A 25321-nucleotide genomic window follows, 5' to 3' on the forward strand; every position below is an offset into this window, starting at 1 on the left:
CCCAGTATGGCGTTTATTAGGCTTGGACATGGGGTAACTTAAACTGGTTTATTAAGTGGATTCTTTATATATAACTCAAAGGTGAGTTTGGGCAGTTTCCACGGGCTCACCTATTTATTTGATTTGTTACCTGCCCCTCTCAATAAGGTCCCAAGGCAAATTCCAATGGCATAGGTAAAGGGACCCCTGACCATTAGGTCCAGTCATGACAGATTCTGGGGTTGCGGCGCTCATCTCGCTCTATAGGCCGAGGGAGTCTGCGTACAGCTTCCGGGTCATGTGGCCAGCATGACTAAGCTGCTTCTGGCGAACCAGAGCAGCACACGGAATGCCGTTTACCTTCCTGCTGGAGTGGTACTTATTTATCTACTTGCACTTTGACGTGCTTTCGAACTGCTAGGTTGGCAGGAGCTGGGGCAGAGCAACAGGAGCTCACCCCGTCACGGGGATTCGAACCGCCAACCTTCTGATCGGCAAGTCCTAGGCTCTGTGGTTTAACCCACAGTGCCACCCGCGTCCCATGTTATTTCGCAAATCTCCAGTGTCACTCTTAAGTAACTCTTAGCCTTCTCCCTTCGTGTAACTACTTGTTGGAACTGGTTCCATGCGGTGGAAGCCATGCCCCTCGCCCGTTCTGCTACAGCCAGCAAAAACAGTAGGACTTATCTGCCCTGTTCCTCCCCAGCCAAGGCTAAGACCGCTCAGCCCAGTCGTTCGGTCTTCTGCCTTCCCACCAAAGGAAATATCACCAGCACCCATATAGCACAATGTATACATTTCATCATAAAGATGATCTCCCTAAACTGGTTTGTCCCAAGGAAGGATATGGTGGATTTGCAGGGACAAGAATGGCATGGGGGTTGCCTGTTGCAAAGATCCCCGAGACAAAAACACCTTGCAGCATTTGAGGAACTTCAGTAATAGTTGCAAGGCAGATATAAGAAATAGATATATCAAGGAAAAGTTTAATTATGATAAGAGTGTGTATGGCAATAAGTAATATGAAATCAAAATATGGAATAGATGGGAGGTTGGGTCCTTAGTGTTAAGACCAATTTATGTTTTATTGTTTGTTAAGAAAATTATGTTTCTATGGTTATTCCTGTGTGTAATTTGGTATTCGTGTTTTTTCTTTTTTCTTGCTGCATCAAAAAAAGAAAAGGGGGGGGGGAAAGGAGGAAAGAGTTGGGCATGTTTAGCCTGGAAAAGAGGAGCCTGAGAGGAGATAGGGTAGTCATCTTCAAATATCTCCAGGGCTGTCACATGGAAGAGGGAACATGCTTCTCATCTCCTGCTCTGGAGGGCAGGACTCGAACCCATGGCTTCAAGGAGATTCCAGCTAAACATCAGGAAGGACGTTCTGACAATAAGAACTGTTCCAACAGTGAAACGGACTCCCTTGGGAGGTTGTGGACTTGCTTTCCTTGGAGGTTTTTAAGCAGAGGTTGGGTGGCCATCTGTCACGGATGCTTTAGCAGAGATTCCTGCATTGCAGGGGGTTAGACTAGATGACCCCAGGGGGTCCCTTCCAACTCTAAGATTCTATTATGTCCTCCAACCATTCTTTTGCACCAGGTTCCACTTGGTGGACCTGGGGGTTCAGGCAAACAAAGAAGATCCTGCAAGCCTGCAGTCTGCTCAATTCTGACGTTCTGTTTATTTGACCGCTTCCCTACCCTTCACCACAAGTTCCTAGGGCAAGATACAACAATATAAACGTACAAAATTATATATAAAAAAAGCAAGCAAAACCTTTCATACAATTATAAAAAAAGTAAAGCAATAGAGCAGTTCTAAGCAGAAGCAGAGCTGCATAGATTAAACAAAACAGAAAAGGGAGTGGGTCCCAACAAAACATACTTTTAACTCTCCAGACGCAACCGTGAAGAAGGAATTCCACAATTTAGGGCAAACTACAACTACCACTATTTACGGGACCGCCTCTCCTGGTCTGCCCCACAGAGGACCTTAAGGTCCACGAATAACCATAGTTTAGAGGTTCCGGGCCCTAAGGAAGTCAGATTATCCTCCACCAGGGCCTTCTCAGTGATGGCTCTGACCTGGTGGAATGCTCTGTCCCAGGAGACCAGGGCCCTGCAGGATTTAACCTCCTTCCGCAGGGCCTGTAAGACAGAGCTATTCCGCCTGGCTTTCAACTTGAACTTAGCCTGATCTTTTATTCCCCTTCCTTCCCTCCCCCTCCCCTTTTTATGAAGATTACCTGCTCTGGGATCCCACAGCTAATTCTCCCCTGGTCTCCTAGCTGGCCCATATGGGACTAATTTAGCCAGCTAGCCCTGATGATCATCTAATGTTTATTGGATGGATTTCCCCCCTAAATTGATTTTTGAATTCTGAATTTATTGTTATTCACGTTTTATACTGTATTTTATGCTGTTTTTTGTTGCACCAATTAAGTGTTTTAAATTTGTTGTTCGCTGCCCTGAGCCCGGTTTTCTGAACCGGGAAAGGCGGGGTATAAATAAAAAATTATTTTTTCATTTATCCCTGAAAACAGGTCCTGTAGTCCAACACCACCTGGTGAGAAAGGTTGCTTTAGGAGCTACCCCAGAGAAAAAACTCCTCTGAGCCTTCTCCATAACTAAAGTCTTCAAACTGAGCTATTTCTTAACATGGCCGTTGCATTGATGACACTTTACGTCCCTTCCAACTCTTCAATTCTATGACTCTATGAACCAGTTGTCCACTGTAAGCCAGCGCTACTCTAAAATAGCAAGGCTTCTTTTGCCAACCGCTCAGGTGGGATGGGTCCTGCTTGCACCTGAGCAACAAGCGGGGTCTGCCGAGTAGCACATCTGCACTTACTGTTTCCAGATGTGAATATTTACAGTTATTTATTTAAGGCTGAGGTGGGAGACATTTTTCTAGCCCAAGAGCCACATTTCCCTCTGGGCAAACTTTCAGAGGTGAGAGACCAGTGATGGAGGAAGAAGAGGAGGAGGAGTTTGGATTTGATATCCCGCTTTATCACTACCCTAAAGAGTCTCAAAGCGGCTGACATTCTCCTTTCCCTTCCTCTCCCACAACAAACACTCTGTGAGGTGAGTGGGGCTGAGAGACTTCAGAGAAGTGTGACTAGCCCAAGGTCACCCAGCAGCTGCATGTGGAGGAGCGGGGAAGCGAACCTGGTTCACCAGATTACGAGTCTACTGCTCTTAACCACTGCGCCACACTGGCCATGTGGCCAGAGGTGAAAGTGGGAAGATCAGGAAACGAACATTTTAGCTTTTGTACAGTAGGCTAGTTTCTGCACAAGCCCTGCTCTGCCTTCCATCCAAGCCAAGAGGCAGCATTATCAGAATTCAAAGACACACCCAAGTGTGGCAAAAACACTCAAGGAAGAGTGTGAAACAGGAGCATGCGCTGTGGGAGTTTCCCACAGATCGGACAGAGTGCTTTCAGCTCTTGTACCAGAGGTTCCCACTCCTAATTTAAGGGATCTTGGGACAGGCTACATCAAATATAAAATCAAACTAATAACGAAATAATAATAATAATAATAATAAACATTAAAACCGTATAAAATCAATCTCCATAACCTCCTTCCTACAAAAATAAAGAGTGGAGCTCATCGCCTGAAACTTCTACCTTCTCAGAAAAGAAATGTCACAATGTCATCATGAAGTTATCAGATTAAAATGGCACAGGACAGTACAGGAACCATCTTTGCAACTGCAGATGTCCAGCGGGATCTTTCTCCGTGGTAGAGGGGACTCAGGTGGTCACTTGGAAGAATTAGGAAAGTTTATTCTGCCCAGGTGGCCAGAGGAGCCTTTAACCAGAAGACGTCATGGAAGATGTTGGCTCCTGTAGATTCTTGCTCACCATAGTCATCCTTTCATTAGCAGTGTTGGGGAGCCAACATACAATCTGTCGTATTGTGAGCATTTATACGGTTTCTCTGTATTTCCTCTCAGATAAGCTCTCGAGTCATTTAGATTCCATATCCGATGTACGGATCCTCTACTTTGAAGGCCTGTTCCGTAACCGAAATTCTTTCCACATTACAGGCATCGGCAGAATTGACAGCAACCACCCCTTTATGAATTCTTTCGTGTACGTTAAGGTTTGACCTCTGGCTGCAGCTTTTCCCGCAAACAGAGCACGTATATGGTTTCTCCCCCGTGTGGATTCTTCGGTGTACATTAAGGCTCGAGCTCTGGCTGAATCGCTTTCCACATTCCGAACATTTATATGGTTTCTCTCCTGTATGGGTTCTTTGATGGCTTGTAAGGTGTAGTCTCCGGATGAAAGTCTTCCCGCACTCTGAGCATATATATGGCCTCACCCCCGTGTGGATTTTCTGATGTTCGGTAAGGCTAGAGTTGTGACTGAAACTCTTCCCACACTCTGAGCATGTGTACGGCTTCTCTCCGGTGTGCACACTTTGATGACGTATGCAGCTGATGTGGTTACGGAAGCTCCTTCCACATTCGGAGCACTTATATGGCTTCATCCCCATGTGGATCTTTTGATGCGAAGTAAACGAGGTCCTCCAGCTGAAGCTCTTCCCACACTCCAAGCACTCATACGGCTTCTCCCCTGTATGGATTCTCTGATGTAACTTAAGGTTCATGCTGTGGTTGAAGCTCTTTCCACACTCTGAGCATTTGTAGGGCTTCTCGCCTGTGTGGATGGTGAGGAGATGCCGTGTGAGGCTTTTGCAGTGAGTGAAGCACTTTCCACACTCGGAGCATTTGTGTGGCTTCTCCCCTGTGTGGATTATCTGATGTGAGCTAAGGTGTATCCGCTGCCTGAAGCTCTTTCCGCACTCCAAACATTTGTACGTTTTTTCCTCGGTGTGGATTCTCTGATGCGACCGAAGGTGTGCGCTGCTAACAAAACTCTTCCCACACTTTGAGCAGTCATATGGTCTATCCCCCGTATGGAGTTTCTGATGTGAAGTAAGATACGCCCTCAGGCGGAAGCTCTTTCCACACTCGGAGCAGTTATACGGTTTCACCCCAGTGTGGATCGTCAAGTGCCGTGTAAAACTCGTGCTGTGCTGGAAGCTCTGTCCACAGTCCCAGCACTGATATGGCTTCTCTGCTATGTGGACTGTTAGATGTTCACTAACATGTGCACTACAGCTGAAGCTCTTCTCACAGACCGGGCATTTATACGCTTTCTCCTCCATGTGGATTCTCATGTGAGTATTAAGGCTTGATTCACAACTAAAGCTTTCCTCGCAAACACTGCACTGAATACTTTTCTTCTCTTGGTCTTCGGCTGGGATTTCAAACAAGTCACTACACTGAGAAGCAAAGGAGTTGTCCTTCTCTTCTGGTTCCATTTGCCTTCTCTGAGCTTTCCCGTCTATACAGCCAGCTCCTTCCAAAAACGTGCCGTGTGCTTCGCCCTCAATCTCACTCGCCCATTCAGCACCTGCTATAACAAAGAGAGGAAAGTAGACATAAAGCAGAGGTGCTAATAATAATAATAATAATAATAATAATATTTGTACCCTGTCCATCTGACTAGGTTGCCCCAGCCACTTTGAGCGGCTTCCAACATATATAGAAACAAAACAAAACATTGGACGGCCTCAGTCCAGTATTATCTAAAGGAGCGTCTCCACCCCCATCATTCTACCCGGACACTGAGGTCCAGCACCGAGGGCCTTCTGGCGGTTCCCTCACTGCGAGAAGCCAAGATACAGGGAACCAGGCAGAAGGCCTTCTCGGTGGTGGCACCCGCCCTGTGGAACACCCTCCCACCAGATGTCAAAGACAACGACAACTACCAGACTTTTAGAAGACACCTGAAGGCAGCCCTGTTTAGGGAAGCTTTTAATGTTTGATGCATTGCTGTATTTTAGTATTTTGTTGGAAGCCGCCCAGAGTGGCTGCGCGGGGTATAAATAATAAATTATTATTATTATTACACATTGAAAAGCTTCCCTAAACAGGGCTGCCTTCAGATGTCTTCTAAATGTCACATCACCTCTTTGACATCTGATGGAAGGGTGTTCCACAGGGCCACTACTGAGAAGGCCCTCTGCCTGGTTCCCTGTACCTGGTTCCTTCCCTGAAGGAACAAGATGGTCCAGATACATTTCAGTCTGGTTTCAGGCCCAGTGTTGGCTCTGACACAGCCTTGGTTGTCTGAGGAAGAACCTTTCTTGGGATTGAAGGATGGGTGGAACCCTGTTGGCTTTCCTTGACCCACCAATGACTTTTGAAACCACTGACCGTGGTGTTCTTCTGGAGTGGCTCAAGAGGGTGTCAGATGGAGGCCCTGTTTTATAATGGTTTCACTCCTACCTGCAGGGTGGCTACCAGGAAATAGCACTAGGAGACTGTTGCTATGCTCCATGGTTTGGGGGCTGCAGGGTCCCACCATGATTCATTCTGTCTCCTATGCTGTTTAACACCTATATGAAACTGTTGGGAGTGGTCATCCGGCAATTTGGAGCATGATGCCGGTACACAGCTCCATCTTTCAATTCCTTTGGAATTGGGAGAGGCTGTGAAGATGTTGGACAGGTATCTGCGTGGGAAGAATTTACTTCTCAACCACTTGGTTCATCTCCCAGGCAAGGGGAAACAACTGAAACAAAACATGAAGCCAAGGAATAAAAGAGAGTCCAGTATCCAGTTAGGGATCCAAGTAATAAATAATAATAATAATAATAATAATAATAATAATAATAATAATAATAAAAAATTATTTATACCCCACCCATCTGGCTGGGCTTCCCCAGCCACTCTGGGTGGCTTCCAACAAAATATTAAAATACAGTAATGCATCAAACATTAAAAGCTTCCCTAAACAGGGCTGCCTTCAGATGTCTTCTAAAAGTCTGGTAGTTGACCTCTCTTTGACCTCTGGTGGGAGGGTGTTCCACAGGGCGGGTGCCACTACCGAGAAGGCCCTCTGCCTGGTTCCCTGTAACTTGGCTTCTCGCAGTGAGGGAACCCCAGAAAAGAAGAGGATATCATTCAATAAAAGGACCTCAATCAAAATTTCAACCTCCAGCATCCGCCACACAAGGCAGAGAGGGAGCCTTACCGACACACTCCAGGTTCCCCCAGTTCTCCTCCATGACTTCCCCGTGCAAAGCTCTCTGGGCCGGATCCAGCAGATCCCACTCCTCCTCTGTGAAGTAGACACCCACCTCGTCAAAGCTCATCGGAGCCTAGAATAAAGAAGAGAAGGCAGCTTGTCCGTCTAGGTAACCCAAAAAGGAGGACCCATCAAGAAAGAGAACATGTCTGACAGTTCTCCTGGAGCGTGAAAAGCATTCAAATAATAATAATCATAAATAATAAATTTTATTTATATCCCGCCCTCCCCAGCCAAAGCCAAGCTCAGAGCGGCTAACAACAGTAAAACGATAAAACATTCTAAAACCATTTCATTATCAAATTAATTCCAATCAGATTAATGGCAACCATTGGGCTAGAAGTTCTGTGAGGATTGCCAAAGGAGGGAGTCAGGCTGTGTCTTGGCCAAAGGCCTCGTGGAACAGCTCTGTTCTGCAGGCCCTGCGGAAAGATGTCACGTCCCACAGGGCCCTAGTCTCTTGTGACAGAGTGTTCCACCAGATCGGAGCTACAGCTGAAAAAGCCCTGGCTCTGGTTGAGGCCAGCCTAACCTCCCTGTGGCCTGGGACCTTCAAGATGTTTTTGTCTGAAGACCGTAAATTCCTCTGTGGGACATACCAGGAGAGGCGGTCCCATAGGTACGAGGGTCCTAGGCCGTATAGGGCTTTGAAGGTTAGAACCAGCACCTTAAACCTGATCCTATACTCCACCTGGAGCCAGTGCAGCTGGTATAGCACCGGGTGAATATGATCTCGCAGCGAAGACCCTGTAAGGAGTCTCGCTGCAGCATTCTGCACCTGCTGGAGTTTCTGGGTCAGTCTCAAGGGCAGCCCCACGTAGAATGAGTTACAATAATCCAGTCTGGAGGTGACCGTCGCGTGGATCACAGTGGCTAGGTCAGGGTGAGAGAGGTAAGGAGAGGTGAGAGAGGTAAGGAGCCAACTGCTTGGCGGAGATGAAAAAATGCCGCCTTTGTTATAGCTACAATCTGCGCCTCCATGGAAAGGGAGGTGTCGAAGATTACACCCAAACTCTTAACGGACGGCGCTGGCACTAATTGCACCCCCGCAAGAGATGGGAGTTGCCCCCCCAATCCCATATCGTCCCGTCCCAGCCAAAGGACCTCTGTCTTCGAAGGATTTAACTTCAACCGGCTCCCACGTAACCATCCAGCCACAGTTTCCAAACATCTGATCAGTGTGTCTGGGGCTGAGTCAGGATGGCCGTCCATCAACAGATAGAGTTGGGTGTCATCAAAGCCCACTTAGCTAACAATATTGGTTAGAACAGCGGCCAAAGAGACGCCCAATATAAAAAGCAGAGAAGCAAGGAGGACCCGAGAGCAACAGGAGCAGCAACACTCTTCCCTCCTGGCAACTGGGATTATTCAGAGGCATCTGAATTGTTTGGACTGTGAAGGCAGAGCAAAGATATTGTGGCTGGAGGCCAAGGAGCCTTCTCCCTCCATGAGTCTGTCTAACCCCCTTTTAAAGTTGGCAGCCATCACGGCAACTCGTTGGAGCGAATCCCGTAACCCAGGCATAGGCAAACTCGGCCCTCCAGATGTTTTGGGACTACAACTCCCATCATCCCTAACTAACAGGACCAGTGGTCAGGGATGATGGGAACTGTAGTCCCAAAACATCTGGAGGGCCGAGTTTGCTTACGCCTGCTGTAACTATATGCTGGTGCCTAAGCACTTTCTTTCGCCACTTTGGGAATTCCAAGCATTGAGCTTTTATTACCTTATTCGACTGGACAGCAACTCCTTCCCCTCCACCAACCGCGAGAGAAATTCCCAGGGTTCTGCCACTTCCTGGGGGGGAGAAAAGGAGACGTGGAGATGCTTAATCCTGTTACCTTCTTGCCAATTAATTGTTACCGAATTTCACATTTTAAAAAACAAAGTAAAATCATATTTTATACACATTTAAAAGTTGACTTCCCACCCTTCTTCCTTAGTGTTTTCATTCCCACCTTTCCATATGTTTTATCTATTCCACATTTTTTTCATTACAATCACAGCCATTTCCCTTCTGCTGCATTTATTTTAATCCTGCTGCGATTCCATTTAATATATGATATTTTCTAAATTGTCTGACTAAGGCTCTCATTCTTCCATATAAAATTCATTACTTGATCACTTCCTTTGCTATCATCTTTGCCATTTCCACATAGTCCATTGGTTTTTAAAACCCTTCCTTTTTTTGTTCATAATTCTTTCTGTTCCCTGTTCCCTTCTTGACCCAATTCAAGGACCTCCCCTAGCCTGGGACTTGCACACCCCAAAGAGTCGCTTTCTCCCCAGTGCCCTTTGCCACTCCCTAAAGCCACCTGAAAAGACCTTGCTTCATGACCACCATTTATGGTAGGTCAAAGGGCCTCCTCTGTTATGGTTTTCTCCACCCTTCTAGGGTCGAGCACACCAGCCTGCTACCTCTGCAGAAGGTGAACATTTGGCTTCCCATATGCTGCTGAGCAGCAACTTAAAAAGTAGAGAGATCACGTTGCCGACAAAGGTCCGTATAGTAAAAGCCATGGTTTTCCCAGTAGTGATTTTTGGAAGTGAGAGCTGGACCATAAAGAAGGCTGCTCGCCGAAGAATTGATGCTTTTGAACTATGGTGCTGGAGGAGAATCTTGAGAGTCCCATGGACTGCAAGAAGATCAAACCTCTCCATTCTTAAGGAAATCAGCCCTGAGTGCTCACTGGAAGGACAGATCCTGAAGCTGAGGCTCCAAGACTTTGGCCCCCTCATGAGAAGAGAAGACTCCCTGGAAAAGACCCTGATGTTGGGAAAGATGGAGGGCGCAAGGAGAAGGGGACAACAGAGGACGAGATGGTGGGACAGTGTTCTCGAAGCTACCAGCATGAGTTTGACCAAACTGCGGGAGGCAGTGGAAGACAGAAGTGCCTGGTGCTCTGGTCCATGGGGTCATGAAGAGTTGGACACAACTAGACGAATAAACAACAACATGCTGCTGCACTACAGCTCCCATGAGGCCCAGCAGTAAGCATGGCCAATGGGCAGGGGTCGATGAAAGTTCACCAACATCTGGAGGCCTGAAGGTTCCTTACACCTCCAATAGTCATCTGGAAACCATTTTCTTTGCTTGTTGAAGTGGTGTCCAATTTCTACGCACACCGAAAAGTCCTAACAACTTAAAAAGAGCTTCCTGGACCAGGCTACTGTCCTGTCTAGTCCAGCAAAAGAACACTCTCCCTTCCTGTGGTTTCCAGCAATTGATATTCAGAAGCATTTCTGCTTCTGATTGTGGAGGCAGGGCAAAGCTATCCTGGCTAGTAGCCATTGATGGCCCTTTCCCCCTAATTGTCTAATCCTCTTTGAAAGCCATCAGAGTTGGTCGCCATCATGGTTTCCTGTGGGACCGAGTTCCATAGTTTAGCTAAGAAATATTTTCTTTTATGTGTCCTGAATCTTCGAACATTCACCTTCACTGAGCGTCCAACGCAGGCTGAGACCCTGCTTATGGACTGTCTCGCCAGAGTGGTGCATGCTCTCGACATCTCCCGCTTGGACTACTGCAACATGTTCTACGTGGGGCTACCTTTGAAGGTGACCCGGAAACTGTAACTAATCCAGAACGCGGCAGCTAGACTGGTGCCTGGGAGTGGCTGCTGGGACCATATAACACTGGTCCTAAAGGATCTTCACTGGCTCCTCTTCAAAGAGGAGCTGATCTGCCTGAGAATGCATTCCCCAATCCTCTGATTCAGACCATTCCCTGACACAGTAGAATGAAAGCAACCGAGGCGGAAGAGGAGGCCAAGTTGAACTGGGCCCCGCCATGGTCCTTACCCAGCAAGGTGGCGCCTCCACTGCCCTCCTGCACGATCCACCTGTAAGGCGGCCTCAGTGTTGTGGCCGAAGGGGCTGCCTCTGCCTCTGCCAAGTTGGTAGCTGGGTCTGCCACCATTTCTTCCACCTGAAACGGAATTATAAGGATCCCAGACAAGGGACAGAGAAAGGGATTAAGAAACGGTTTATGTGAAGGCCATCACTGTCTGGCCTGTGAATTACCGTATTTTTCACTCTGTAAGACGCACCAGACCACAAGACGCACCTAGTTTTTGGAGGAGGAAAACAAGAAAAAAAAATTCTGAATCTCAGAAGCCAGAACAGCAAGAGGGATCGCTGCGCAGTGAAAGCAATCCCTCTTGCTGTTCTGGCTTCTGTGACAGCTGCGCAGCCTGCGTTCGCTCCATAAGATGTACAAACATTTCCCCTTACTTTTTAGGAGGGAAAAAGTGAGTCTTATAGAGCAAAAAATACAGTAACCCACAGTACTAAGAGCCTCTCCTCTCATTTTTAAAAATAGTTTTAAAAATGCCCGCAGGTCTCAGGGTGGCTCACAACATAAAAACACAAAATACATAATAAAAACATGAACAACCCAATAATCTCCCCAACACAATTTTTAAAGGGCACTGGATTTCAATCAGCCAAAGAGGAATGTTTTTGCCTGGTGCCTAAAAGTGCATTATGATATATTGGTGATGTAAAGGGAATTGGGGTTGCTTGTGCGTAGATGTAGCTGATGCTCTAGGCAACGTTCCCTGGCTAAACCTTTCCCTGGCTGGACAGCCCTTTCTCCGTGGCTGTCTCAGTCACTGGCAGAATCCGTCAGTGGGCGTTTCCTGAATTTCCTCCAACATAAAAACTCCTTGACACCAAGTCTCCGCCTAGACTCCCTGCGCGGAAGTCTCCTGCGCAGAGTGGGCGTGGCCAGTGGAGGTCCTGGACTCTGCCCGCTGGTTTCTGTGGAAGAGTCCTGGAGCCCTCTCTCCGAAGTCCTTCCCTGCTCCCCTTTCTCCCAGGTGTCACGCAGATTTCCTTCCCCAAAGGAAGTGTTCTCTCTCCCTCTGCTGGTCCCTTCTCCCGCATCATTGGGGAGCCTTACCTCCACTCTTGGCTCCGATGGCAGTTCCCTGACAGGTGATATAGGTGAAACTCAAAAAATTAGGATATCGTGGAAAATTTCATTTATTTCAGTAATTCAACTTACAGCTGATGAAAACCCCAAATTAACAATCTCAGAAAATTAGAATATTAAATGAAATCAGCAAAACAAGGATTGCAAATAGAGCAATACTGGACCTCTGAGAAGTAGAAGCATGCATATGTACTCAGTACTTGGTTTGGGCCCCTTTTGCATCAATTACTGCCTCTGAACCAGACTGAGAGACCATTGAAAGGCTCAGGAACTCATTGCAGGTGTTATGGATTGAATAGCTACTGCACCTTTCCACAATATTCTAATCTTCTGAGATTGTTAATTTGGGGTTTTCATCAGCTGTATGCTATAATCATCACAATTATAACAAATAAAGGCTTGACGTATCTCGCTTTGCATGTCATGAGTCTATCTCATATATTAGTTTCACCTTTTAAGTTGAATTACTGAAATAAATGAACTTTTCCACGATATTCTAATTTTTCGAGTTTCACCTGTATATCGCCAGCTAAACACCATGATATAACACGGATGTATCACAATGTCTGAAATAAGGATGGAGCTATGTAGAGACTTCAGCTGGCTTCAACTTTCCCCCACGTCATGGTTTTTGCATAGCACACACACACACATCGTGAATGTTGTGATGTATTGCCAGGTCAAAAAACCAGTTTTGGGTGATATATTGCTGTATCGCCCATGTTGCGTATTTAGCAGATTAATTGCACTGCGAAAAGCGTGCTGGGGAGACCGCATGTTCAGGAAACAATGAAAAATGCAAAAATATATTTTGCTTGGCTTTAATTACAAAAACAAAAACTCCTCTTACATTAAATCTATTAAGTATGACCCATTCACCAGGGTACTGAGAGAGGTACATGCTGCTCTTAATATACTATACCCAACTGCTGACACAGCTTAATTAACACAACTTAACAGCACCTGCTATACTGCTCCACAGCTGTAAAACTAGGTCATGATATTTACTCTGTCCTTTAAAGAGATACACATCTTGTGAAACAATAATGAACCTTAATATTAAGAAACCATTCAACAGCCCAGCCCTATGAAGAGCTGGAAAGGACTCCCTGCCTGAAATCACTGCCTGCCAGTGTTGACAATACTAGGCTAGACACATCAGTGAACTGACCAGCCTAAGGCATTCCTGTGTTTCCGTTGTACAACTAGGATGAAACACACTCTTACCTGTTTCCGCTTCTTCCCCTCCTCCTGGCTCAGGAGGAAGCCTTCTGCCAGGGCCACCGCCTGGGAGCTGGTCTCCGCTCCGCACTCCCTGACCCAGTTCTCCATCTCCGGGGGGAGGACAGCCAGGAACTGCTCCAGGATCACCAAGTCCAGCATCTGGGCCTTCGAGTGCTTTTCTGGCTTCAGCCACTGACGGCAGAGACTGTGGAGTCGGCTGCAAACCTCTCGGGGTCCCCCGGCCTCTTGGTAGCCAAACTCCCTGAAGCGCTGACAGTCAGCGCCTGAGCTGGTGTTGTCATTGCCCGGAATCTTCTGCATGGTTCTTTCCCAGAATCCTCCACGGTTCCTGATCTTGTGGCCCCTTTGTGTTTCAGGACTTCCCTTTAATCCGTGCTCTGCATCTGGTTCCAAAAAGGCGAAAGGCAAACAGCTGGGATGTGCGGTATTGAAAGCCAAGAAGCTGCAAAAGGTGGGGGTGGGGTTAGAGAGAGGCAAAGCAGTGGTTCCCAAACCTTTCCGGGCTCCCACTCTCCCGGTTCCAATTATAAAGTCTCAACCTGGCCATCCATCGCCGAGGGCCTTCTGGTGTTTCCCTCACTGTGAAAAGCAAAGCTACAGGGAACCAGGCACAGGGCCTTCTCAGTGGTGGCACCCGCCCTGTGGAACACCCTCCCATCAGATGTCAAAGAGATAAACAACTACAGCCATACCTTGGGTTACAGCCGCTTCAGGTTGCATTTTTTCGGGTTACGGACAGCCAAAACCCGGAAGTACTGGAACGGGTTACTTCCAGGTTTTGGTGGTTGCGCATGCGCAGAAGCGCTAAATCGCGCTTTGTGCATGCACAGAAGTGCCGGATCTGAACCCACGCGTGCGCAGACACGGGTTGCGAACGTTCATCCAGCACGGATCACGTTCGCAACCTGAGCGTCCAATGTACCTGACATTTAGAAGACATCTAAAGGCATGTAGGGAAGTTTTTAATGTGTGACATTTTATTGTATTTTTAATCTTTGTTGGAAGCCACCCAGAGTGCCTGGGGAGACCCAGCCAGATGGGCGGGGTACAAATAATAAATTACTATTATCATCATCTGTCATGGATGCATTATCAGAATTTTCTGCCTTGCAGGGGGATGAACTTGATTTTTTAAATAATCCTTTTAATTGCTTTTCAGTGATATAAACATACAACATGAAACAGTACAAAATCCAAATATCAAGATTACTCTGAATCTCCTGACTCCCCCCCCCCCCCATCCCTTCCATGGGTCCTTTTAATTCTATTTTCAGCTGCGTATCAGTACTTCTCCAATTTTTCATCTTCCTAAGTTATCTATACTTCTCTAGCCTTCTCTATCTATACTTCACTAGCCTTCCCGGTAGTGGCACCCACCCTGTGGAACACCCTCCCTTCAGATGTGAAGGAAATAAGTAGCTATCCTATCTGAAGACATCTGAAGGCAGCCCTGTTTAAGGAACTTTTTAATATTTAACGCTGTATTGTTTTTAATACTTGATTGGGAGTGGCTGGGGAAACTCAGCCAGATGGGCGGGGTATAAATAACAAATTATTATTATTATTATTATTATTATTATTATTATTATTGTAATATATACGAAGGGAACCCCTCTACGTGGTTTTCAGAAATATAAAATGAAGCAGTGGGAATTTGATTTAAATCAAATCAATTTAAATCTCGATTTAAATCTGTAGTCAGTAAGACTTGATTTAAATCATTTTTTTACAGAAAGACTCATTCTTGCTGGTATAATCTTAATATTTACAACCAGGTGAAGGATTCATTTTTGGAACAATCAATTTTCAGAGTAGTTTTTACAGTTATATCAAAAATTACTGCTTTGGTAATACATAGACTGATAATTATGAAATTATTGTGAGGTTTAATAAGTAAACTGTTTATATTTGGACAACTTTTCTGCTGTACTTTATTGGAAGGAGAAAAATAATAATTTCCTTGATAACAATTTAAACAATTTATTAAACTGAAACAATAACATTAAAGCATCTATATCCATGTTTGTTAACTGATGTGGTTAAACAATTTTTAAAAACAACAACAACAACCTAAGACTAAGTTTTAGCACATATGAAAAACTTCAATCCTTATTTCCTGATGAATAGCCTTTGGAATATAATGTAACTTATATTCAATTATTTGAATATGATTTTTTAAAAAAATCAGATTATTAAAATTTGAATTGGATTTTTTAAATAAAATGCCTTTGGAGGAAAAATCATTCTAGAGATAGTTTTCTATTTAACTATCATTAGAATGATTTTTCCTCCAAAAGCATTTTATTTTAAAAATACAATTTAAAATTTAAAAATCTGATATATTTTTTATAAAAAAAAAAACACATTGATTTTTTTTTATCCACCCTTAAATAAAGCATTAAAATTCTGAATAGAAAATTAAAATAAAGTAGAGTCAGTAAGCATTTTTCACATGCGCAGTTGATGTGCGACCGGGATCGTTTTGTACCCAGAAGAGGGCAGAATGGGGATGGAACAGGGTGGGCTTCGGTGCGCTCTGCTGATGCGCACAGGAGCCAAGAATGTAATCCCCCCAATAGGGGCCTGCCTGTATTTAGAACATATTCAGAAAATTAAAATCAACAGTAGAGATAAAGCACATGTGTTTGGGCAGGGCTTGCTTAAACGAAAAATGTTTTAATCAGGCACTGGAAAGCCTGGGTGTCACCACACTAAAACAGCAGCTCCACAGCGACCTGCAGAAAGTAAGGTTTCCCCCCAGGAGATGCCTCAAAGCTGCCCCCTCTTTTCCCACCAGGAGAAAGTGCAGAAACGAGTAATATGTGGGCACAGTGCCAGTCCCACAGACTGGAGTGGTCAAGCAGGCACATAAAGGGGGCATGGCGATTCTGTAAGTCAACTGGTCCCAAGCTGTTAAGGGAAGAGAATGCATCTGTTTCAAAAGGTGTTTCCCCCCTGAATATTTTGTTATATTTATTCATTTTTTATCTATAAAAGGTAAAGGTACCCTGACCATTAGGTCCAGTCACAGACGACTCTGAGGTTGCGGCGCTCATCTCGCTTTATTGGCCGAGGGAGCCGGCGTACAGCTTCCGGGTCATGAGGCCAGCATGACTAAGCCGCTTCTGGCAAACCAGAGCAGCGCACGGAAACGCCGTTTACCTTCCCGCCAGAGCGGTACCTATTCATCTACTTGCACTTTGATGTGCTTTCGAACTGCTAGGTTGGCAGGAGCAGGGACCGATCAACGGGAGCTCACCCCGTCAGGGGGATTTGAACCGCCGACCTTCTGATCGGCAAGTCCTAGGCTTTTTTTTATTTATAAAAATATTTATATGCCCTCCATGTCGTAAAAGAAAAGATTAAAGAGGTTTAGAGCAATGAAACATAAAACCGTACAATAAAAATAAAAAACAGGCATCAATTACCGTAGTTTTCTCTCCATAACACGCGTTTTTTTTCCTCCTAGAAAGTAAGGGGAAATGTCTGTGCGTGTTAAGGAGCGAATGCTTCCCTCCTCCGTGGTTTCCAGCAGGAGAAGAGCCGCTGAATGGGGAGGAGAGAGGGACAGAGTGCCTGCTTCTTTAAAGGAGCAAAGCGGGAGGGGAGGGGAGCCGCTTACACGAGTGTAAGCGGCTCCTGTCCGGTTGGTTCCTTTAAAGCAAGCGGGCTCTCTGTATCTCCTCCCGCTTTGCTGGAAATAGCAGGAAAGATTTTCAGCTCACTAAGGGCGGGGGGGGGGGGGAGGGAGAGAAGCAGAACCTGCTTGATTTAAAGGAGCCAAGGAGCCTACCGGACAGGAGCCGCTTACACTCGTGTAAGCGGTTCCTGTCTGGTAGGCTCCTTTAAAGCAAGCAGGCTCTCTGTCCCTCCAGCAAAGTTTTTCAGCTCGCTAAGGGGGGGGGGGGGGAGGAGGAGGGAGAGAAGCAGAGCTTGCTCCATGCGTGCTCCTTGTCCCTTGAGTGCTTTTCCTTCCCTCCCCACTTAAAACGTGGTTACAAAGCACAGATCCACATGGATCCTCAGGATTTTTGCACTGGGTCACCCCAAATTCACCATCAGATCACATAGCATGTCCATGGCTACAGTTTGCACCCAAAAAATCACGCACCCACTGTTGCCTGGGGCCGCAGTGGTGCAAAAACGTGGTTACAAACATGGATCCACATGGATCCTCAGGATTTTTGCATTGGGCTACCCCAAACTCATCATCAGATCACATGTCTGTGGCCACAGCATGAACCACAAAAATCATACACCCACTGTTTCGTGTAGAATATTTTTTTTCTTGTTTTCCTCCTCTAAAAACTACATGTGTGTTATGGTCGGGTGCGTGTTATCGAGCGAAAAATACGGTAACTATGGGTTCTTAACTGCATGCATTGTGAGATTTCTGATGGCAATTCCCGAAGGTTCTCGGTTTCAGAGTTTTGAAACTTGCCTAATAAGGAGTTATCAAACAGAAAGACAGAAAAAGTGGGATGCGCACACACAACACACACACATTTCGGCATTGCAGGGGGTTGGACTGGATGACCCTCAGGGTCCCCACTATGGTCCTGTGAAATTAATATCCATTCATAATAATAATAATAATAATAATAATAATAAAATTTTGTTTGTACCCTGCCCTCCCTGGCCAGAGCCAGGCTCAGGGCGGCTAACATCATAAAACTAACACAGTGTACAAAGAACATAAAAACAGGCAATCAATTAATTAAAATACATCTTAAAATTAGTTCAGAGCAAATTAAAATCTGGACAGATAGCAGTCCAGGGGTAAAATTGAGAGTGGTTAGTATTCTCCAGGGCCAAATGTTATCACTGGTCTTATAAAGGACCTGTGAGCGGGCCAGGAGGCCTCTTTAATCCTTGTTCTTATACAGAAAGAGAACGGGCCTGCCTGTACAGTATTTAGAACATATTCAGAAAATTAAAATCAACAGTAGCTAACAAGGGCTACTGTAACAAGAGCACATGTAACTTCTATGTGTTTGGCCTGGCGGAACAGCTCCGTCTTGCAGTCCCTGCAGAAAGATATCAAATCCCGCAGGGCCCTGGTCTCTTGTGGGAGAGCATTCCACCAGGCTGGGGCCACGGCCGAAAAGGCCCTGGCTCTGGTCAAGGTCAGTCTAATCTCCTTGGGACCCGGGATCTTCATAGATCGCTTTAATGTGTAAAGAGGCTTCCAAGCGGTTTGCGAAACACAGGCATTTAAGATGCAAGCTTATCCATGAGTAAAATACACAATAAGACAACAGGATCTAAGTATTAAAGTACTGAGACATCCATAAATAAACAGCAGAGCGTTTGTGACCCGCTCCTTGCATTCCTGCCTTGCTTTCCCCTCCTGCTACTGTACAGTGGTGCCCCGCAAGACGAATGCCTCGCAAGACGAAAAACTCGCTAGACGAAAGGGTTTTGCGTTTTTTGAGTCGTTCCGCAAGACGAATTTCCCTATGGGCTTGCTTCGCAAGACGAAATGTCTTGCGAGCTCTTGCGAGTTTGTTTCCTTTTTCTTAAAGCCGCTAAGCTGTTAATAGCCGCTAAGCCGCTAATAGCCATGCTTCGCAAGACGAAAAAAGCGCAAGACGAAGAGACTCGCGGAACGGATTAATTTCGTATTGCGAGGCACCACTGTACTCTGAGATAGTTCAGCTGGGAGAATATGAGCCTCTCCATTTCTGGGTCGGCCCACGTTGGGCAAAAGATTCCTGCATTTCAGGGGGGTTGGACTAGATGACCGCCAGGGGTCCCTTCCTTCCAACTCTACGATTCTGATCTAATGACCTCTTTCCTCTTGGTGCCTGCAGCCCTGCACAAAAATCCCTTGGGAGTCCACTGATGCCAAACCCCCCATTTTATTCATTCATTGCATTTAGATCCCATTCCCCCCCTTTGTACACAGGGTACCCCCAAAACTGCATCATGCCGTGGGGGTGGGGGGAGAGACACGGCCTGGGGAAAAAAACCCTTTCCCCTCACCTTAGGGCCTGGGTGCGAATCCTGTCTTGCAAATAGGGGAGTTCAGCCCCCACCGGAAAAACTCAACCCCACCCCCACCAAAAAGAGCAAAGGAACCACCCCCCTGCGCGTGCAATGGACCTGAATCTCCAAATGTCCCTGCATCTCTCTTTCTTTCTTTCTATCTATCCATCCATCCATCCACTTACCTGCGCTGAGGATGGGAAGCAGGGACCAGCCGCGGAAACCTGCGCGCGGAAAAAGAGGACCTTCAGCCAATGGGGAAAAGACGCCCTTTGGCCCGCGTCAGCAGTTGCTAGGCAGGGCGGGGGTTTCGCGCGGAAAAGGAAGGAGGTTTTTGCAGGAAATGGGAGGGGAGAGCCACGTGTCAGTCTTTCTTGCACCCCGTGGGCTGGTGGGAGTTGTAGTCTCGATACATCTGGCGGGGGGGGGGAGGAGGAGGGAGGGGTGGAACGCTAGGCTGGCAAAGCGTCCTGCGTTCAGGAACTGCGCCTTGGAGACGAATGAAACCCCATTTAAGGCTTGGAGCTTCTGCAAAATGCATCATTTCTCCGCCCCCCCCCCGCCACAATTGCATCCTTGCAGGGATCCCTCCTCCGTGGGATCCTCCCTCTTAGAGCACAAAGGGGTCAGTGCTTCCCCCGCCCCCGCATGAATTGGGATGCGGTGGGGGCAGGCTGGAATGGGAAGAAGGGGTGGGTGGTTAAAAACAACATCCAGTCATTTATTGCATTAATATTACCCCCCCTCCTCTAATGAGCTCCAGGTGGCATGCCTAATTCTCTCCCCTGCCCATCCATTGCAGCCTCAAAACAACCCTGGGGGGTAGGCTAGGCTGAGAGATCGTTCCTGTTCCCCAAGCTCACCCAGTGGGGATTTGAACCCTTGGCTCTCCCAGGTCCTAGTACAGTGGTTCTCAAACTCCCCCCCCCCCCGCCCTCTGGGCCACACTTTTCAGAATAAAAACTTGCTTGCGCCACACCGAACTTGTTTTTATTGATAAGAAATGCATTGGAAAACAACAAAGAAACGACTCCTAGAACGTGAAAATCTATCCATATTCTGCAAATAAAATTAAAAAAAACCCATTTTGATACTATACTATGGTTACCAGATTTTTTTCAATGAATCCGGGGACACTGTTTTTTTTTAGTTTTTTTTTTTAACTGAGTAGCAACAGGGAGTCAGTAGTGGGGATGGTGAGGCAAAAGACCCTGGGCCCAAGCACACATGCATATTGTATAAAGGTGCAAAGTCCTTCTTTCGCACCCTGTGAAACATAAATGCACAGAGTTTTAATGAAACTGGGCAACGGTGCGCCGCCTGCCCGTGACTCCTGAGCCTCCCCCGATCAGTCAAAACAAAGGGGGAAGGGGGCAGATCGCACGAGACACATGATATGCGCACAAGACACATCATATGGGGACTTCCGGCGAGGAAAAATGGCGGGCGCCATGGCAGCGAGCAACTCCTGAAGCCAGCCAGAGCCAACTGCGCTACCAGGCTGGCTCCGGGCTGCTGAGGCTGCCGCTGCCACATTTCCTGGGGACAGATTTGCAAATCTGGGGACATTCCGGGAACGGAATTTGTCCAGGGACAGATTTGCAAATCCGGGGACTGTCCCCGGGAACTGGGGAACCCTATACTATACTACACTGAGGTGTTTAAATGTCTCTTTGATTGTCCCTGAACCTTCCTGCCACACCAGGGTGGCGTGCCACAGTCTTTTGAGGGCCACTGCCCTAGTCTGGTACTCCAACCCCTAAACCACAAATGGCTCCCTCGGGACAGGGGACAAAGAGGAATAGGTTTGGGGGGATTCAGCAAAGGAAGGAGACGTGAAAAGAAGATCAGGCCAAAGGCCCATTTAGTTTGGCACCCTGTTCTCACAGTGACCAACCTCATGGGAAACCTGCAAGCGAGAGCAACTCTCCCCTCCTGCAGTTTCTAGCGACTGCCACTCAGGCGTGTGGCTTCTGTTTATTTTGCTCCTTGAGACTTTAGCTTCAGGAGGCAGGAAGGAACTTCAGTTTACCCACAGGAGAACCACAGGAGGGGGAGAGTTGCTCCTGTGCTCAGGTCCTGAAGTGGATGGTGTAATAATATAATATAATATAACAATAATAATTTATTATTTATTATTTATACCCCACCCATCTAGCTGAGTTTCCCCAGCCACTCTGGGCAGCTCCCAATCGAGTGTTAAAAACAATACAGCATTGAATATTAAAAACTTCCCTTGACAGGGCTGCCTTCAGATGTCTTTTAAAAATAGGATAGCTGCTTATTTCCTTGACATCTGATGGGAGGGTGTTCCACAGGGCGGGTGCCACTACCGAGAAGGCCCTCTGTCTGGTTCCCTGTAACCTCACTTCTCACAATGAGGGAACCACCAGAAGGCCCTCGGCGTTGGATCTCAGTGTCCGGGCTGAACAATGGGGGTGGAGATGCTCCTTCAGGTACATAGGACCAAGGCCGTTTATAACAGATTGACCATTAGCCTTATCTAGCATGCGCTTCTTATGCTCAGGCATTCAAACAAACAGAACAGAAAAAGACGATGCCCATTAGAATAATAATAATAAGATGAGTTTGGATTTGATATCCCGCTTTATCACTACCCAAAGGAGTCTCAAAGCGGCTAACATTCTCCTTGCCTTCCTCCCCCACAACAAACACTCTGTGAGGTGAGTGGGGCTGAGAGACTTCAGAGAAGTGTGACTGGCCCAAGGTCACCCAGCAGCTGCATGTGGAGGAGCGGAGACGCGAACCCGGTTCCCCAGATTACGAGTCCACCACTCTTAACCACTACACCACACTGGCTCTCCAGAGGGCGATAAATATGAATAAGGACATAGGAAGAGGCCAATGAACTGCCTAGGCCAGCATCCTTTTCCCCACAGTGTCCAACCCCTGAAAAGGAATAAAATGCTTTCGCAGAGATTCCTGCATTGTAGCGGGTTGGGCTAGATGACCTTTGGGGTCGCTTCCAACTCTGCAATTCTATGAAAACAAACGCCCCCCACAACGTACCACTGTAGCCGGTTTGAAAGAGGACTTTGTGTGTGTGTGTGTTCTCCGTTCTAATTTTTGGAGCACAAGAAAAGCACTGCTGGATCAGGCCAAGGTCTCCTCTGGTACAGCATCCTGTTCTCACAGTTAGCTGCCCAAATACCCCAGTAATAAGATCATTAAGTTTGCAGATGATACAACGGTGGTTGTTTTAATCACGGCTGGAGAGGGGGAGACGGCCTATAGGAAGGAAGTTGAGCAGTTGGGGGAGCAGTGCAGGAAAAACAACTTACTCCTTAACTTAAAGAAAACAAGAAAGATTATTGTGGACTTTAGGAAATATAAATTGAATATTCAGCCACTCATTATTGAGGGGAAGTGTGTGGAACACGTCTTGGTGTTTCGATTTCTGGGAATGGAGTAGAGAGATGACCTAACCTGGGGAGAAAACAGCAAAGAGCTGATGAAGAGAGCACAGCAGAGGTTATATTTTCTGAGAATCCTCCGGAAAAATAATCTCTCAAAGGACCTGTTGATGGCATTTTACCATTGCACTGTGGAGAGCGTATTAACTTATAGCCTCTCTGTGTGGTTTGGGAGCTGCACGGTCAGGGGAAAAACAATGCTGTCCAGGGTTGTAAAGACTGCGGAGAGAATAATTGGGTGCACTCTTCCCACCTTGGATCAAATCTATGCTTCCAGGTGCCATAAAAACCTGCAGAGATAGTGCAGGATAGTACGCACCCCGGAAATGATCTCTTTCAGCTGCTGCCTTTGGAAGAAGGTACAGGGTTATAATGACTAGGACTAGCCGCCTGAGAAACAGTTTCTACCCTAATGTGATTTTGGTTTCAAACACATTGTAAGGAGTCTGTAGAGGGACACGGGTGGCGCTGTGGGTTAAACCACAGAGCCTAGGACTTGCCGATCGGAAGGTCGGCGGTTCGAATCCCCGTGATGGGGTGAGCTCCCGTTGCTCGGTTCCTGCTCCTGCCAACCAAGCAGTTCGAAAGCACGTCAAAGTGCAAGTAGATAAATAGGTACCGCTAGATAAATAGGTACAGCTCCGGCGGGAAGGTAAACGGCATTTCCGTGTGCTGCTCTGGTTTGCCAGAAGTGGCTTCGTCATGCTGGCCACATGACCCGGAAACTGTACGCCGGCTCCCTCGGCCAGTAAAGCGAGATGAGCGCCGCAGCCCCAAAGTCGGCCACGACTGGACCTAATGGTCAGGGGTCCCTTTACCTTACCTAAGGAGTCTGTATGGGAGTATATTGTATTTAATTATGGGGTATCAGAGTTTTTAGGGGGCTAACCAGGCTGGGATAGCTGGCTTGTTTGTTTTGAATGTCTTATGCAGATGTAGATTTTTTTTTCAATTTCAATGACAATAAAGATGATCATATCATATCTCAGCTGCCCCAAGGAAACGCACCAGCAGGATCCGAGCGCAAGAGCGACTCTCCGTTCCCACTGTGGTTTCCAGCCTTGCTGGCTGCCTCCAGTTGTGGGGCCAGAGCAAAGTGGTGGCTCGCGGCCGTTTATCCTGGCTAGCAGCCTTTGACAGCCTTAACTTCCATGAATTCCTGGGCTGCATAACCCTTTTTGGGTCCTTTTCAACTCTAAAATTCAACGATCCAGCTCTGTGGACTGGTCCAGTCCTCTTTCAAAGACACACGCGCAGCCAGGCCTGACTTGCAGGGGTGTCGCACAATGCAAAACAATGCAAGCCCCACATGGGAAATAGGAGCCCTCCACCCCCACCCAAGCCCAAATCACCCCATTAACATTTTTGGGCACCTTGAATTCTGGCCTCCTTCCTGCAGCTCCTCCTCTCCTCTGGCGGCGGCTGGTTTTGCAAAGGGAATTCTCACGATGGAGCATAGAGATAAGCCTCAAAAGCAGGAACAAAACACACACACACACACAACAACACACCTCCCACATACGCACAGAGCAAACACTTCCGGTTCTCATTCCTCTAAAAGGTGGCTCTGAGACTTCCTCTTCGCAGCTCTATGGCCCCCACAACCATGGCCTTGTTCGAAAGGGAACCTGAAGTGTCAGTTGCGGGCGTTTTAGAGGGGTGCACAATGATGAGAGTTTTAAAAGAGCTTTGCAGGGACATCTTAGGGAGAAACTGGATAGAGATTTCTGTCTTACATGTTAGAAGCATGGGCGAAGCCAGGATTTATGTTGGAGGTGGGGGGTGGGGAAGGACACCCACCTGCCACCTTCTTCTGCCTGGCTCTGTCCATAGCTGTCAACTTTCCCCTTTTCTTGCAAGGAATCCTATCCGGAATACTAATAATACTAATACTAATACTACTACACCAATACTACTACTACTACTACTAATTTATTATTTATACCCCGCCCATCTGACTGGGTTTCCCCAGCCACTCTGGGCGGCTTCCAGCAAACACTAAAACACAGTAACATATTAAACATTAAAAGCCTCCCTAAACAGGGCTGGCTTTAGATGTCTTCTAAAAGTTTGGAGGGACACGGGTGGTGGAGGGACACGGGTGGCGCTGTGGGTTAAACCACAGAGCCTAGGACTTGCCAATCAGAAGGTCAGCAGTTCGAATCCCCGCGAAGGGGTGAGCTCCCCTTGCTCGGTCCCTGCTCCTGCTAACCTAGCAGTTCGAAAGCACGTCAAAGTGCAAGTAGATAAATAGGTACCGCTCCGGCAGGAAGGTAAACGGCATTTCCGTGCGCTGCTCTGGTTCACCAGAAGCGGCTTAGTCATGCTGGCCACATGACCCAGAAGCTGTACGCCGGCTCCCTTGGCCAATAAAGCGAGATGAGCGCCGCAACCCCAGAGTCGGTCACGACTGGACCTAATGGTCAGGGATCCCTTTACCTTTTAAAAGTTTGGTAGTTATTTTTCTCTTTGACATCTGGTGGGAGGGCGTTCCACAGGGCGGGCACCACTACCGAGAAGGCCCTCTGCCTGGTTCCCTGTAACTTGGCTTCTCCCATCGTGGGAACCATCGAGGAAATAAGGGAATTTCCCTTTAAAAAAGGGAAACGTTGACAGCTATGCTCTGTGAAGT

General features: G+C 47.0%; 1 protein-coding gene across 3 annotated transcripts; it reads right to left on the reverse strand.

Annotated features, from left to right (window-relative positions):
• Positions 1-1633: 1633 nt before the first annotated feature.
• On the reverse strand, positions 1634-24214 carry LOC308469482 (uncharacterized protein). 3 transcript variants are annotated; one of them, XM_080992000.1, is made up of 6 exons: positions 24063-24214; positions 13250-13709; positions 10888-11014; positions 8813-8883; positions 7033-7159; positions 1634-5406 (listed from the first exon to the last, which is right to left on the reverse strand). In XM_080992000.1, exons 2-6 carry the CDS (start codon positions 13565-13567, stop codon positions 3956-3958), a joined length of 2094 nt encoding a protein of 697 aa, XP_080848126.1. In that variant the 5' UTR covers positions 13568-13709; positions 24063-24214; the 3' UTR covers positions 1634-3955. The 3 variants fall into 3 exon arrangements, with proteins under 3 accessions (XP_080848126.1, XP_080848124.1, XP_080848125.1); XM_080991998.1 differs by having other exon boundaries at positions 1634-5409; XM_080991999.1 differs by lacking the exon at positions 24063-24214 and adding an exon at positions 19441-20136 and having other exon boundaries at positions 1634-5409.
• Between the last annotated feature and the right edge of the window lie 1107 nt (positions 24215-25321).

This window comes from Podarcis pityusensis (assembly GCF_964106645.2).
Source record: "Podarcis pityusensis genome assembly, chromosome: 2".
Lineage (NCBI taxonomy): Eukaryota > Metazoa > Chordata > Lepidosauria > Squamata > Lacertidae > Podarcis > Podarcis pityusensis.

Excerpts from the sequence above, each read along its gene's own strand:
- LOC308469482 (XM_080991998.1), bottom strand. The coding sequence starts at position 13,567 with ATGCAGAAGATTCCGGGCAATGACAACACCAGCTCAGGCGCTGACTGT. Across the intron at positions 8,884-10,887 it reads TGGAGGCGCCACCTTGCTGG|GAAGTGGCAGAACCCTGGGA; the intron begins GTAAGGACCATG and ends TCTCCCCCCCAG. Across the intron at positions 7,160-8,812 it reads TTGCTGTCCAGTCGAATAAG|GCTCCGATGAGCTTTGACGA; the intron begins GTAATAAAAGCT and ends TCTTTATTCTAG.